This window comes from Pyrus communis, chromosome 10 (assembly GCF_041283825.1).
Source record: "Pyrus communis isolate YQ-2024b chromosome 10, ASM4128382v1, whole genome shotgun sequence".
Classification (NCBI taxonomy): Eukaryota; Viridiplantae; Streptophyta; class Magnoliopsida; order Rosales; family Rosaceae; genus Pyrus; species Pyrus communis.
The window spans coordinates 27730836-27745359 of record NC_142574.1 but is presented as its reverse complement, the minus strand read 5'-3'; the positions used below and the strand labels follow the sequence as shown (position 1 = coordinate 27745359).

At 36.9% G+C, this 14524-nt stretch overlaps 1 protein-coding gene across 1 annotated transcript; it reads right to left on the bottom strand.

Moving 5' to 3' along the window:
- Positions 1-7195: 7195 nt before the first annotated feature.
- On the bottom strand, positions 7196-14025 carry LOC137729513 (homeobox-leucine zipper protein HOX32). The gene is made up of 18 exons (XM_068468475.2): positions 13028-14025; positions 11242-11401; positions 11021-11136; positions 10842-10932; positions 10631-10726; positions 10433-10546; positions 10206-10289; positions 9937-10092; positions 9783-9857; positions 9589-9695; positions 9282-9468; positions 8967-9155; positions 8753-8833; positions 8528-8662; positions 8104-8429; positions 7870-7981; positions 7618-7767; positions 7196-7524 (listed from the first exon to the last, which is right to left on the bottom strand). The coding sequence occupies exons 1-18, from the start codon at positions 13255-13257 to the stop codon at positions 7378-7380; spliced, it is 2556 nt and encodes an 851-aa protein (XP_068324576.1). The 5' UTR covers positions 13258-14025; the 3' UTR covers positions 7196-7377.
- Positions 14026-14524: the final 499 nt, after the last annotated feature.

Below are 14524 nucleotides of genomic sequence, written 5' to 3'. Positions count from 1 at the left end.
ATTGAATTCTATAAATTTGTTCATTATTTACCATAATGCACTAACTAAATACAAAAACATATAAAGGTTTTTTTAGACAAAATAATCATTGAGATTGACATAACTATTTATTTTGGTTCATGATAATGAAAATCGATAAAAGTGACCCTCTGAGTTTGTCCATCATAAATCGCTTTAGTGCTTCTATGAAAATTCTGTCTATATTCTTGTTGAGTAGAGAAGTTGGTTTGACATAATTACGCTTAAAAAGGTGATCACATAGTCGTTTCCATGACAATTGAATGAAAATATTAACAAATTTTTCACATAATTAGCAAAATAATTCACTGCAGACAAATTTAAGAACAATTTCTAACGATTTTCGTTGTTAAGAACTAAAGTAAAAAGTTTTTGACTAAAAAAAAACCATAAATAAATAAATATAACATACTCGGTTAACATATAGACATGATTTTCAAAGTTGTGAAGTATTAATCCAAGATTTTCAGACTTGTTTGTTCGGTCCAACACAAAACCCTAGTAAAGATTTGTGAAAGAGAAAAAATCATGACTTATATCTCCCAAAAGGACGTAGATTGTCTATTCTCCTTATCTCATATCCTTCACATTCTTCTTATTTATGTGGTCACGGGTAAGCCACATCAACATTTTATATTTTCATTACTTTTTGTCTTATTATTTCTATAAAAAAAAATTAATATAAAATGTTGATATCGCTTAACCGTGATCACAGAAAATAAAAAGAAATGAAGAGGGCAGACAATCCAGCTCGCTCCCAAAATCCACCCTGCAAAACTCCAACCATATCCACAATATCCCATTCCTCTTCAAACAAACAAGATTAACACACATATATTGCCAAAACCTAAAACCCACCAAATCATCACAACCCTCCTTCCCTGCACTGCATCTTCCACCAAAACTCCCTTACACTCAGAGTCCCCTAAAAACCCTAACCCTCCAAAAAACCCATTTCACAAAAACATGAAAAATCCAACCCCTCAAGTCAAACAGTCAAGCTATTCACCCAGTTAACCAGTAACCACTAACTAAAACTCTCTGAGTAATGCCTCTCTCAGACCATGATACTCTATCTATCCCAAACCCTAGCTAGCTGCTAAATATATTTAAGAAACCTGCAGGTCATTAGATTGATTAAAGATCCCAGCAAATTTCTTCCACAGTCAGACAGGCAAGGCAAAACCCAATAAACTAACACAAACCCTAGCTAGGGTTAGGGTTTTCGAAAAGCTAGAGATCTTTGCACTTTAATATTTCTCTGCATTTCTTTTGCACTGCCTTTTTTCTGTTGTTGGAGAAACCAACAGTGCCATAGAAAGGATTCAAAGGGCACGCTTGGGCTGAAAGCTCTGAATCTACCCACCTGAAAAAAGATCATTTTCTTTTTAAATTTTAGAAAATAAAAACTAATTAAAAAATCATAAAAAACGGAAGCATGAGATTAAAGTAGTATTGACAAAGGTGGAAAGGTTGGGTGGGTGTCTCCATGCGGGAACAGTTGCTTTAACTTACTCTGCACCAAAAGATAGAGAGATTCGTATCATAAATAAGCCACCATTAATTTAATTTACCTGTCATCGATTAATTTGTTAACAAATACGCAAAAAATGTAGAGCACGAGACTCGAAATTTTCACAGTGCCTGTGCCTTTCGTTGTCACCTTTAAAACGCCTCGAATTTCAAACGCTGAAAAGGTAAAAGAGGACGTCTCAGCCTCAGGGTAGAAGAGCAGAACAGGCCCCTCCTCAAACCGTGTAACTGTTATATGACTCATGAACAGGCATGTAATGTTCATGTATGAACATGCATGTTGATGTATGTATGTGCATTTCGAAAACCATGTAATTATAGTACCATGCATGTCATGTTATTGGATGAATTAGTAAAATAAGGATGAAAATAACGTATGATAAAAAGAAGAGGTATTTATCAATTCCCCCCCTGAACTTGTGACCATTGGCCAATTTCCCCCCTCAACTTTAATTTTGGCCAATTTGCCCCCTCAACTCTCATAATTAGTCAATTTCCCCCTTCAACTTTAATTTGGCCAATTTCCCCCCTCAACTCTCAAAATTAGTCAATTTGCACCCTACTGTTAATTTTTTTTTTTTTAATTTTCCATCTATTCTTTTCTTAATTTTCAATCTTTCTAATAACTTCCAACAAAGTACTAAAATTAACATAAACTCACTTGCATAATATAGGGTAAAATATACAAAAACATAATACAATTAGTATGTGATATGGGTTGATTATAAGAAAAAGTTATGAATCGGGTTTAAAGCATGTAGAAGAAGAAATAATAATCCTAAACTTATGGATCATACCTATTTCAATAAAATGCGTTTTTCTTAATAAGGAGTCGAAAATTATGAATAGACTATCCATTTTTTTCACTAAAGCTCGATTCTCTGCAATTTACTTGAACTTAGCTTTCACTTTTATAAAGAAAATTGTATTCACATACAAAAATTTACACATCAATCCTTTTCGTTATCAATTTTGTTTAGTCAAAAATCAAATAAAATTACTCCATAATGATTTATTATGACTAATAATACTATCTATGATAAATTGTAAAATTCTAAATTTTAATCTATTTGTAATAGGATAAAGATATAGTAACATGATTAACATACATCTTATTTAGTTTCTTACACACACTTGTTTAATTATGATCAAATTAAAAAATTAACAGTAGGGTGCAAATTGACTAATTATAAAAGTTGAGGGGGGAAATTGGCTACATTAAAGTTGAGGGGGGAAATTGACTAATTATGAGAGTTGAGGGGGGAAATTGGCCAAAATTAAAGTTGAGGGGGGAAATTGGCTAACGGTCACAAGTTAAAGGGGGAATTTGATGAATACCTCTAAAAAGAAACGTAGGTCGTAATCAACTTGTACAAGTAGAAAAAAGAAAAGGAATAAAACAACCTATAAATCAAATTCTTTTTTAAGAAAATCAGATATTAATTGTTGAGAATGAATCTTACGTTAACTTATAAATAAATTTGCTACTGTTTGATTTTATAGTAAAAACTTATATATATTTTTTCAGTAATCAACTCAAGAAAGAAGTAATATGTCCTAAATAAACAAAGTGATTAGCGTTACATTATTAAAAATTAGAAGCACGTTAACACTTTTCTTTCTAATTACGTAACAAGAAATGCATAACAAATTTATGTGAAACCTTTTTCATGCAAGTTAATATAATATAACGCATGTAATATTTTTATCTATATTGGCTTCGATTGTTAATATTTTTGGTGGGATATAGGTTGGCTATTTTTGGGTGCATATTCAATTTAAAGTCCATTTTGTTGTGAGGCTGTTGGGCAGTCTTGCAATACAAAAAAAAAAAAAAAAAAGGAACGAAAAGACGTTGATGGAAACGACATGAATCCCAATAAAATGAGACAAAATCAGAAGAACTAGTGTACGTTTTTATGTCATTTGTCAAATCAAATCAGTGTGGTAAGTAATTTACCACCAAACCAAACCAAACCAAGCACGTATTAATAATAATTAGCAGATTAATTTTAGGGTTCATCATTGGGCCACACAGTAAGGGTAGGTGGTCCATCAACACCATACCACAAGCATATACCGTATAGCAGACAAGGCAGAGCAGAAAAGGGTGATTTGACTGGTGAGGCAGAAGGGCTTGGGGTTTTAGGGTTTTTGGCACGTCTTTTAAGGGAAGATGTGGCTGGCTTCATCTCAGAAGTGTACTGGTTGTGATCCCTCACCCTCTCCCTTGACTATTTGTAAACTTGTGTACTGTGGCCATTGGCTAGTGAGATTCATTTTGGCCCACGCATCTAAGATTCAAGGATTATGATTCTCTTTTTTCTTTTTTTCTATCTCCTTTTATCATTTCCTCTCACATTTTTAATTTTGTTTTTCTTTTTTTATAAAAAATTAATATAAGATATCGACATGGCTTAACCGTAATCGTTCAAATAAGAAAGAAGAGAAGGAAAGGAAAAAAAAGAAGGAAGAGAATCCTACTTCAAGATTCAAACCCCCAACCCCAACAGATATAACGATCCTATAGCTAGTTCAATGTTTCCAATTATGGAGGTTGTAGAAAAGTTTCTCTTGGACTAATCTTATGTCGAGAAAATAAAGAACTTTATATATTTTTATAAGTAATTTGATTACTTTTTATTTTATTAATTAGTTTTATAGTTAAATTGTAATTTTTTTCAATAATTTTAGGTTACTTCAGTGAAAAAGGAGAAAATCAAATTTTATTTCTGATGCCTACGGGAAATTTTAGATACGTTCTCTACCAAGTGATTGTCGTTCGAACATTCAACTTGGATTCCGACAAAGAAAACACGTTCAGCTTGCTAAAAAAACATTTCAACTTTCAAGTGAGATACTTCATTGAATAATTAGTGGGATGTCGAGTGCGTCATTCGTACTGTTACTGATGTGCCGAGCTTACATTTCATTGAGCATTGGATACAAGAGTATTGTATCAGAAATTCAATGGTTCATTGAAGGACTTTCAGGCCATCTTCAACCGAGAGCTCGTCAGATAACTCGTTTTAGACCTCAAGCTGTTTAAGATATTAATATTTTAATAAACAGTACATGATCATATTTGTTTTCGTCTCCAACCAAAGGCCAAAGGGCCATAGGGCTCATTTTAGTCTCATCACAAAAAACCGTCTTCAACCAAGGACCAAAGGGCCATAAGGCCAAACATAATTTATTATTTAAAATTTAAAACTACAAACTTAAATTCAAATCCAACAACTTAAATTTAGAAACTACAATGGTAACGGACCCAAAAAACCAAAAAAATTAGAACTTAAATTTAATGAATGATTTAGGTATTTATAAGAAAAAAAAAATAGAATTTTTAAGAATTAAAAAAAAAAATTGGACCAAAAAACCAAAAACAAAAAAAAATTTGAATACAACGACTAGTCAGCTAGCCGTTGGATTTAAATTTTTGTTTAAGCATTTCTGTCGGTTATATCTAATAGGATTTTTTGAATTTCTAGCCAGCCCCTTGCTGGCTAGCTGGTTGCATGCAGTCAACTTTTTGACCCTTTCAGATTCCATGGAGCCCACGAGCTTTCTGGCCTAACCCTTCGGTTGGAAATGACCTCACGTGTGTTTTCCCCAGCCTCTTTTGGGCACTTGAAACTTTGCTATGTGCACTCTCATCACAATATCAATGTGGGTGAAAATATACAACATGCTACGTATACAAATCATTACGGTACGACTGGTTTACTGGTTGGTGTTTAACAAGCGTATGATTTTCGAAACTGATTTGCAGATTGTCTCTCATGGCATCAATCGCACGACGCATGCAGCAAAGGGAGTCAGAGAGGATCAGGTCCAATGACTTCACCACCATGCCAAGTGGTACGGCAGCATGACATACTCCACAGCACCACAGCTAATTACACAGAATCCGTCAGGTGACGTGTGCTTGCCTGGTTTTCTTGCAGCCATGAAACGTTTAATCTCACTCGGACGAGACTCAAAATTCAAATCAAATTTTAATTTCTTGTTTAGTAAAATGTTATATATGAGAGACTTACATTTTTGGGTAGTTGACAGATGTTAGTTAAGGATGGACACAAGTCGGATCGGATCAGACGGTATAAACTTTAACCCTTATAAATCATATCTCAAAAATCGAACCAACTTGGATATATAAAAGAGAAAAGACTTGAATAGAGCAGTGTGACAAGCTAGATCCTGAAGCAATCTCACAAAGAATTATGCTTTCATTGTATTTAGGTATCATTTCGTCCTGCTTAAGTACAACTCTCAATGCAGAAGATTAACGTTTTGTAAGACTTGCTGATCACTAGTTGGTTGGTTAAACTGACCTACCATATAGAAGGCAGCTTGGTTCGATTAGTTTTGCTGGCTTTGTAGGTTAAATCCCTAAAGAGATGCTATAAAAGAAATGTAACAAACCGAAAAAAATTCTACAATACTACGGAGTATTATAATCTCATCCGTGACAACGAAGATTCAAAGCATTCTCATTTTTAACTAAAAAAAAAGAAAAGAAAACAACAGAAAAAGATGGTCTTGATGTAGGGTTTTATTCTTTTTAAGCCAATAGTAGCTAATTTATGATCTAACTTTTGTATACCATGTTTAGATGTTTGTCTGGTTAGAGCTTAACTTTCACAGAGAGAGAGAGAGAGAGAGAGTGAGAGAGATTTGGTCTGCCTCTTCATACCATATCATTATTGTCCTGAAAGTTTCACAGAGATTTTAGGGTTGCAGTTTTGGCAATAGGGCAGGATCTTCATCCTCTCTCTCCGTCTTATCTTTTGCATTCAATTGCCTTAATTCAATTATTTCGTCCACCTATATTTACAGGCCACTGCAAAATGCAGAGACTCTCTGGGGTTAAAAGTAAAATCAAAACATGTCAGTGGACCAAATTGTAAAGTACACTGTTATTGACTACTGTGGAACTTTTTTACAAGGTCCCTTGGGTAAATTCAATATTTCAAACTTGCCCTCCACTTTTAGTGAACTGCTGTATTTTGTTGCAGTTTTAAAAGCGACTGGGGTTTCTGATTCCATACTCACACTTTTCATCTTCAAGACGTTTTTGGCAGTGTACATGTTCAGAAACGAGTCTCGGCTTTTCTAAGGTTAAATTACTAAAATGGTCATGTGATTTTCGATTTGGCCAATTTAGTCTTTTATGTTGTTTGTATTAATCATGACAATCCATTACATCGAGAGAACGATTAAAACAAAAGCGGGGTTTCTGATTCCATACTCACACTTTTCATCTTCAAGACGTTTTTGGCAGTGTACATGTTCAGAAACGAGTCTCGGCTTTTCTAAGGTTAAATTACTAAAATGGTCATGTGATTTTCAATTTGGCCAATTTAGTCTTTTATGTTGTTCGTATTAATCATGACAATCCATTACATCGAGTGAACGATTAAAACAAAAGCGTAAATGTCAAAATGATCACAGAACACAGGTGCCAAGTTACCTAAATGTCAAAACGATCCTAGAACTAAGTTACAAAACTAGACCAACCACCCTGAGAGAAACTCCGAGTACTATTGACGGAATAGAACAGCTCTCACACTGCGCGAAACCAAAATACAAAGGGTCGCACACTTTTTGCGAGAGAGTTCAGCATTCACAAATCATCGTGATATGTTAAAGCAGACTGCATACCATATCCATTGATCCAAAATATAAACAGACATTCCGAAAAGTATCCGTGAAATATCCTGCTATTGACTACTTTGACTTCAAAAGTTCTAGAAGTACTCATATAAGAAGGAACTACATAATCGATAACTTAAAAGTGTTAGTGAGATCTATCATCCATCACAATCACATAAAGGACCAGTTCATGAACATCAATGCAAGGCAGTGATTGGATTCGTCGTCGTCAACAACTTTCCATGCAACAGCTTGGTCGTAAGACACCGGTCTCCCCATACTGGAGGCACATATTCCGGCTGGCAGATATGCAAAGCCCTAAAAATTCGGAAAAAGAGCGTGTTGAAAAGCTGTTTGAACAAAGAATTCAAAATAGGAAAGCAATGAGAGCACGATTAGGGGAATTATTACCTGTTGCATGATTTTGGAGAACTCCGAGCAGAGAAATTTTCGTCCAGCTTCGTCTAGAATCTTGTCGAGCATGATATCTTGGAGGGCAACAAGAGTGGTTTCGAGCATGTCAAGGCCAGCCTGGTTTGCAAAGGTGAACACCGGCGACGTCTGCAGTTGAATGTCCAAGAAACATGTTGAAAAGGGAACTAAGCATGTACTTACTAGCCTACAATTTAAGAGTTAAAAATAACTTAAAAGATAAGTAACTACATTTGTTTTAACAGAGCAGCACATGATGGCATCTGAATGGCGCCAAAGTTGCTTCAAAATAGCATCACTAGATGAGATATCGACTCGAAAGAGCTCTCCCCCAGTGTGAATCCTGAAATGCCATGTGTTCAGCGATATTCAACTAAACAGTACCACACACTTCTAACACAGTTATATGCAAATAAACACTCAAGTAAAGAGTTTCAGCTGGGAAGGGACAATAGCCATAGCTACCTGAAGCTTCTGAAAATCCATCGTGCCAAAGTATGAGCCTCGGGACATCCAGGAAGGGGTTTTGGTCCTATTTGGGAGCTGAGCGGGGATGGGGCAATAGCCATAGCTACCCTCTGAACAGAGCTTACAACACTACGCACGTACTGGCGAGCCATTGCAGCCACATTGTCTCGCAAGTGATTCTCAAAGGTAAATTGGAAGGCTATGGTTAGCACTGACCTACGGTTGTAACTATTCCCATCAGCGTCATTAATGGCACGAGCACCACTGGTTCCTACTTCAAGCGTAGAGGCCAAATCTAATGTGCGAGTTGCAGTAGGTCCATCCTGCCATCATAAGGAACAAGTGAAAGAAATCAGATTAATCACAACAGACGCATACAAGAAACACGCTGATGCAAGTAAGATTAGAGACATCACTTAACTGCCTTGGGATCCAAAGGTATGACATGAAAACCGGAGGGCAACAGAGGAGCATCATCAGCAAATGATTCATCAATAGGTGCAAATACAAGCTGAGCGCAGGCACCAACTGCATTCTCATCAACTCCACTGCACAACTGCAACAATATATTATAGGAACACTGTTAATTAACAACAGCAGCGAACACTAAATGAATCCATTCGATATGCAAAATCAGTTCACTAACCTGTAATAAGTACATATCCCGTGTCAAAGCAACATCTTCAGGAGAGAAAGCAGGACCCTCTAGCCGAACTACCTCTAAAAACTGTAAGAGTAAATGACACCAATTAGTACACAATTAACTTTAAACACGGGGAATAAGCAGTAATAGAATTGAGTTTAACACACAGAAAGTGCAGTAACTGAAATGAGTTTACATAGGATGATAAGGTCAATACCTCCTCATGCTCCACAGTTTGTGCAAGTGGTAAAATATTCTGGGTGCTCGGAAAGCCACCACCTCTTGCAAGAGGAACTGCATATGGGCTAGCTTTAAGACATGCAGCAGAGTATGCATCAACCCCATAGTCAGCCCACTCAGACCGGTGCTCCCTCAGGAAACGAACAAGCAGAGCAGGGGGAACACTCTGATTAACCAAATGATAGTTATTAGTCAACAATAGAAACCAGATAACTCAAAAAGGAACAAGGATAAATATACAAAACTGAAGGAAGAACTGAGCCGCAATTGAGTTTAGTTGCTAGGGAATTACCTGCAGCAGCATTGATGCCTTGGCACACAGCACGCCTCCTCCAAAAGGTGGGAAAATTGAAGTGTTATACTGGGAACCAAGCACTTTCGGAGATGAGTTAATAGCAATGGTAACATCTTCCACACCATCACTACCCATAAGTGTCCAACCGTCATCCGCAAACCCATTAACAGCATCGTTAAACCCACTGAAACCCAATTCCAAAATATTCTCAGTGAATGAAGAAATATAACCCCAACTGCAAGTTTACAAATGCACTTCATATTGCAACCACCCTGTTTGGACTGAAAATTTGTGGAGGGCATACCTACACAGCCGCTGACAAAATGTCCTCAGAACAGCAGGTTGGCGACCTCCACCATGCTGAATTTCTCCACTAGACTCTTGAGCTATCTGTCTTATGTGTCGCAGGGCCTACAAAACAAATTTACAAAGTTAAACTGTGAATGAAAAGTAAGAATAAACTACAGCGTAAAATGAAATTTGCACAAAAGTTCTTACAGAAATGGTCGTTTTCTGAGCAAGGATTTTGGAGGATTCATAAAGTGACCTGAGAACTTCAGGAACGCTCCAAGCCTTAAGACATAAAAGGCACTTAATAAGGCAAACGAATAACTAAAGAGTTCAGGAAGAAATAGTAATGATATATTCTCACGTCTAAATCAACATGATCCACAATGTTGATAATGGAACCACCACCCTCACAAGGTCGGATAAGATAGCCACTAGGAAGCATTTCAGCTCTGACAAAACTTGCAGACGTTGGCCCTTGTGGGCCGCCAGTAGAGGAAGTCAATGACCTCTCACATACCTGTAAATGTAATTTTGAGACAGTAAGACACAAACATACATACATGATTGTTGAACTATGGAGGTTTTGAATTCTGGTAACTAGGACAAGAAAGAAACCACTTATCAAATTACCACAAGACTGCCGTCTTCCAAACTTGTAGTATATCTTAATGTCCAAAAGTCACGTGCCGCAGCCAATGTTGTGGGTGCATAAGTCTGTTTGCAAAGAAAAAATTACAGATTAAGTATACAAAACAACACACAATTATCACAAAAATAAAATAAAAATAAAATAAAATAAAAAACACTTGATGCCTGAATGCACAATGACACAGCACCAATTGATTAAAACAGCATACCTGCATGTATACGAGCTCAATTGTTCCACCATTCCCCGCAGGGATTAGACTTAATACCTCAAGGCATCGGCAATCGCGAAACCAAGATCTACGATCTTTGAGTATTTCGGCGACCTATAATGTAAGTAAACATACATTTTAGACTGCGAAGAATAAATGCACAAACACAAACTTCTCAAAGGCCACGTGAAAATTTACCTTTGTGGGCTCTAGGCTCACAAGACCGCAAGCTCGTGCTGCTACTCCACTGCAGTTGCGGGAGACAGCAACGATGCCAATAGAATCCGGACCAGGCTACAAAATATTGCTGGGAATTTTACATTTCAAATTGGTCTAGCAGATATGAAGTAATAGAGACTGTAAATTATGAACACATGCATGCTCATTGCTTTAAAAGAAAGGAAGCTACCTTCATCCCAATCATCTGGACCCAGTCGACAGCAGTTCCAGTAGCCTTAGAAAGGAACTCTGCCAAGGTCTCTTCTGCTATTGCAAGAAGACTGAAACGAAAAATATACCATAGGCTAGTTTACTTAATCATAAACTAATTAGCTTCTATTAATTGTTCCACGGACATTAACGACTTACCCAGCTGGGTTGTTAGCATCCCTTTGGGGGTGCTGGGGAGTTGGGTTTTGCTGTTGTTGGTGCTGACCACTCATGACCACAGACTCGCAGCTGTTGTCTGTGGTCGTTCCTGATGCCTACATGTTATTATCAAACGAATTTAGAATAAGTACTATACTGTTGAAATCATGCAACATTTCGTAGAACAGAAGAGGCATCGTAGTGAAGGTGGAGGGAATTACGGTATGCAGTTGCTGCTTCATAAATCCATTCTCGTAAACCAAATGAGAAACTTGCTTCTGTAAGCGGTCATTTTCTTCCATTAACAGCTTGTTCATCGCAGTCAGCTTTCTGTTCACTGTCTGGAGTCGAGAAGATTCCTTCCGCTGCTTCTCCCGGCATCTATACAAGCAAGAACAACACGCAAAAACACAAGGTTTAGAGAATAATCTACCAGTTGATAGCACATAAAATCTCATTCGGAAACAACTCAGAACTCATTTCTGAACGCTGGAAAATACCGATTTATATCATCACTTGCACAATAAGAAAAAGGATACGTTTGGTATGCATAAATTAATTCATTGGAAATAATTTAGCAAGAACAGACGTTTAACTTCAGTTTATGGAGAGATATTTCAGTGTTCCAGGCGGTGTTCCCAACACATTGAAAATTCTAAACTCGAGAAATGGCATTAATTAAACAAAAAGGTGTCACTTGGCTCAAAAGAATCATACGGGAAAAGAAAGAACAAATTACAAGAACCCAAAAATAAAATTAATAAACAACAAAAGAAAGTGGATTGAGATGTCATTATCCTTCATTAAAAGTCCAAAGGACGCAAAAGCAGGTTTAAAATTTTACAGTCACTTTTCTGCAAAAGATAAAATATGAAAACCCCAGTGAAAGTTTTACCTTTTAACAATTGTTGTCGTTTTCTTCCATTCAATCGCAAATTAAAGTAAGCACACAACTCCATGTCAACAAGATCATCATTTATCTAAAAATAAACATAAACAAGAGAGAGAAAATACCAAATACCAAATTCCATGTGAAGTGGGAGGTGTAGAAGCATTAAAAAGAAATTAGAGATTCAGGTATATTCTGATAGATTTTAAAAGAATTTAGAGATTCGGGTGTATTCAATTAAGACTTTTAATAAATATGTCGACCTGGTGGCATTCAAACTTGATTTTTAAAAGAATCTGTCAAAATCTGGTAGTATTCAATCCCGAGTTTTTAAAAATGTTTCAATGTGGTTGTAGAGTGAAAAATATAAATACCAAAAGCCCTCACAGATCATGCCTCTACCCTAACACTTCATGGTGATTCCTCCCTCTACAAAATATGAGCAGACTTGGGTACGAACGAACTCTTCTTCTAAACAGACAGGTAGATTTGGATATGAAGGAACTCTTCTTTCTGGATGGCCAAATCTTTTTCTCGTTTCTCTTCCAAGGAAGACAACCGGTAATCAACAATTTTCTTGTCTCCTCCTCGTGCCCAATTTTGTTTATTATTTGTTATAGATAACCCTAATACCACTCATATATATGGTTCAATTTCCTCGCCTGTTCTTGGTATGCCATAATCACCAATATACATGTTTTACTTTTGAATTAATATCCATTAAACACTCCATAACAAATACAAATAATTTAAAAGAAAGTAGCTTCAGATTTGCAGACCAGAGGAATAAAATATATATATATATATATGTACACACGAAAACGGAAGGGAAACAAGGGCAAACTTTTTTCCTGTTTAAAGATAAAAGAACTCTGCTTGTTCCAAAGGACAGAAAACGGTTAAAGATGCATTTCTGAAATATAAAAACAAAACACATTTTCTCTTCAACTCTATATATACCTTTACAAGGACAATGTAAATTAATAAAAGTCCATCACTTTACAGAAATTATGAAAAAAAATGGAAGAAGACAGAAAAGAGGGCAAGCTTGAGAATCGAAATTACTATTTTTCCAACTTAAAAAAAAAATTAAATGGTTTGAATTCTGTTGTTTTTACCTGCGGTTCTGGAACCAGACTTTGATCTGTTTAGGCTCAATGTTGGAGAGTATGGGGCACTCTCTGATGAGCTGCTGCCTTCTCAGGGAGCTGGGCTTGGGGCACTCGGAGTAGACTCTCTCCAACGCCTCCACCTGCTCCGGCGTGTACCGAACGTACTTGCTTGAATCCATCTGCTGCCTCCCGCCGCTGCTGCTTCCCGGCGAGTCTCGGTGCATTACCAGCGCCATTGTACGGACGCACCAAAACAAACCCAAAAGCTAAAGAAGATTTGTGAAGAAAAGCAACGAAAACCAATAGATCGAAAAGTAGGAAATCTCCAGAAACAAGTGAGACCAGAGGAAACCCAGAAAAGATGTGGGCTTCGAGCTCACTGTTTTGGAAGAGGGGAAAGAAAAATGGTGGGAAACGTTTGGTTTGGTGGTCTAGAAAGATGGTTGGGTTTGAGTTAGGTGTTGTTCGTCGTCGTCTTCTTCTTTGGTTGTGGTGGTGTTAGTGCAGCTGGGCAGGCTCTCTCCGACAAGAGAGCCTCCTCTCTCCTTCATCAGATGCCTATCTCTCCTCCCTCTCTCTCTCTCTCTCTCTCTCTCTCCCCTCTCTCACTCTCTCTCTAGAACTCTGGTTTTTTTCTCTCTCAAGAACTCCAAAACTGAATAACCCAAGTTGGAAAAAGCTCCTAGCTTGCTCAACAGTGGTTAAAGTGTGGCCCTGTTTGCGGTTTGGGGCTCCAATCTCGAGAGTTTTCTTTTAAGAGAGCGATAGAGATAGAGAGAGAGAGTATGTATGTTTTGTGTTTTTAAGATATTAAGAAAATGGAAACAGAAAAACCCACAGAAATAGCAGAAAGGGATAGATAGGGGGGAAGAGAGATAATGTGTGTTTCTTTGTTTGTGGGTTTGTATGTCGTGACAGAGATAGCAAAGCAAGCAAGCCACAACAAAACAAACACACAATGCCAAATCTCGAACGGCAGCTCTGAACTGTGAAGGGCTCTGTCTGTCCTTTTTTTTCTCTCTCTTTTCTTTTAAACTTTATTTTCCATGAATTTATTTTGTATTTATTTTATTTTATTTTATTTTTTTAGTCAAACAACTAAATAAAAGAGATGGGAATTCAACATTTTTTCTCTCATTCTCTGTGACTTTGTGTGATGTGAACAATTTCGAAAACGAGAGAAAAACAGGGAAAAGAATAAATCAATGAGGAAAGCAGCATGCTGCTGAGCTGACTGCTGATATGAAATGATACGAGCCTGCAGGCTGTGAGAGGGAGCGGAGAGGACCCAAAAGCAACCACTGATGAGAGAGAGAGAGATGACGTTTTTCAGATCTAGTAATTTGTTTAATGTTGTGATTTGATTAGAAATCTCTGATCTTAAAACTTGTTCATCTCAGAATCTACTTAATCAACGGTACAGGGTAACAAGGGTTTTGTTTTTTTTGGACAATTAAGGTAACAAGGGTTTATTTGGGTTGTTTCTACCAGCACTGCGTTGAA

Excerpts from the sequence above, each read along its gene's own strand:
- LOC137729513 (XM_068468475.2), bottom strand. The coding sequence starts at position 13,257 with ATGGCGCTGGTAATGCACCGAGACTCGCCGGGAAGCAGCAGCGGCGGG. Across the intron at positions 7,982-8,103 it reads TGGATTTTCAGAAGCTTCAG|GATTCACACTGGGGGAGAGC; the intron begins GTAGCTATGGCT and ends ATGGCATTTCAG. Across the intron at positions 7,525-7,617 it reads TCTCCAAAATCATGCAACAG|GGCTTTGCATATCTGCCAGC; the intron begins GTAATAATTCCC and ends CCGAATTTTTAG.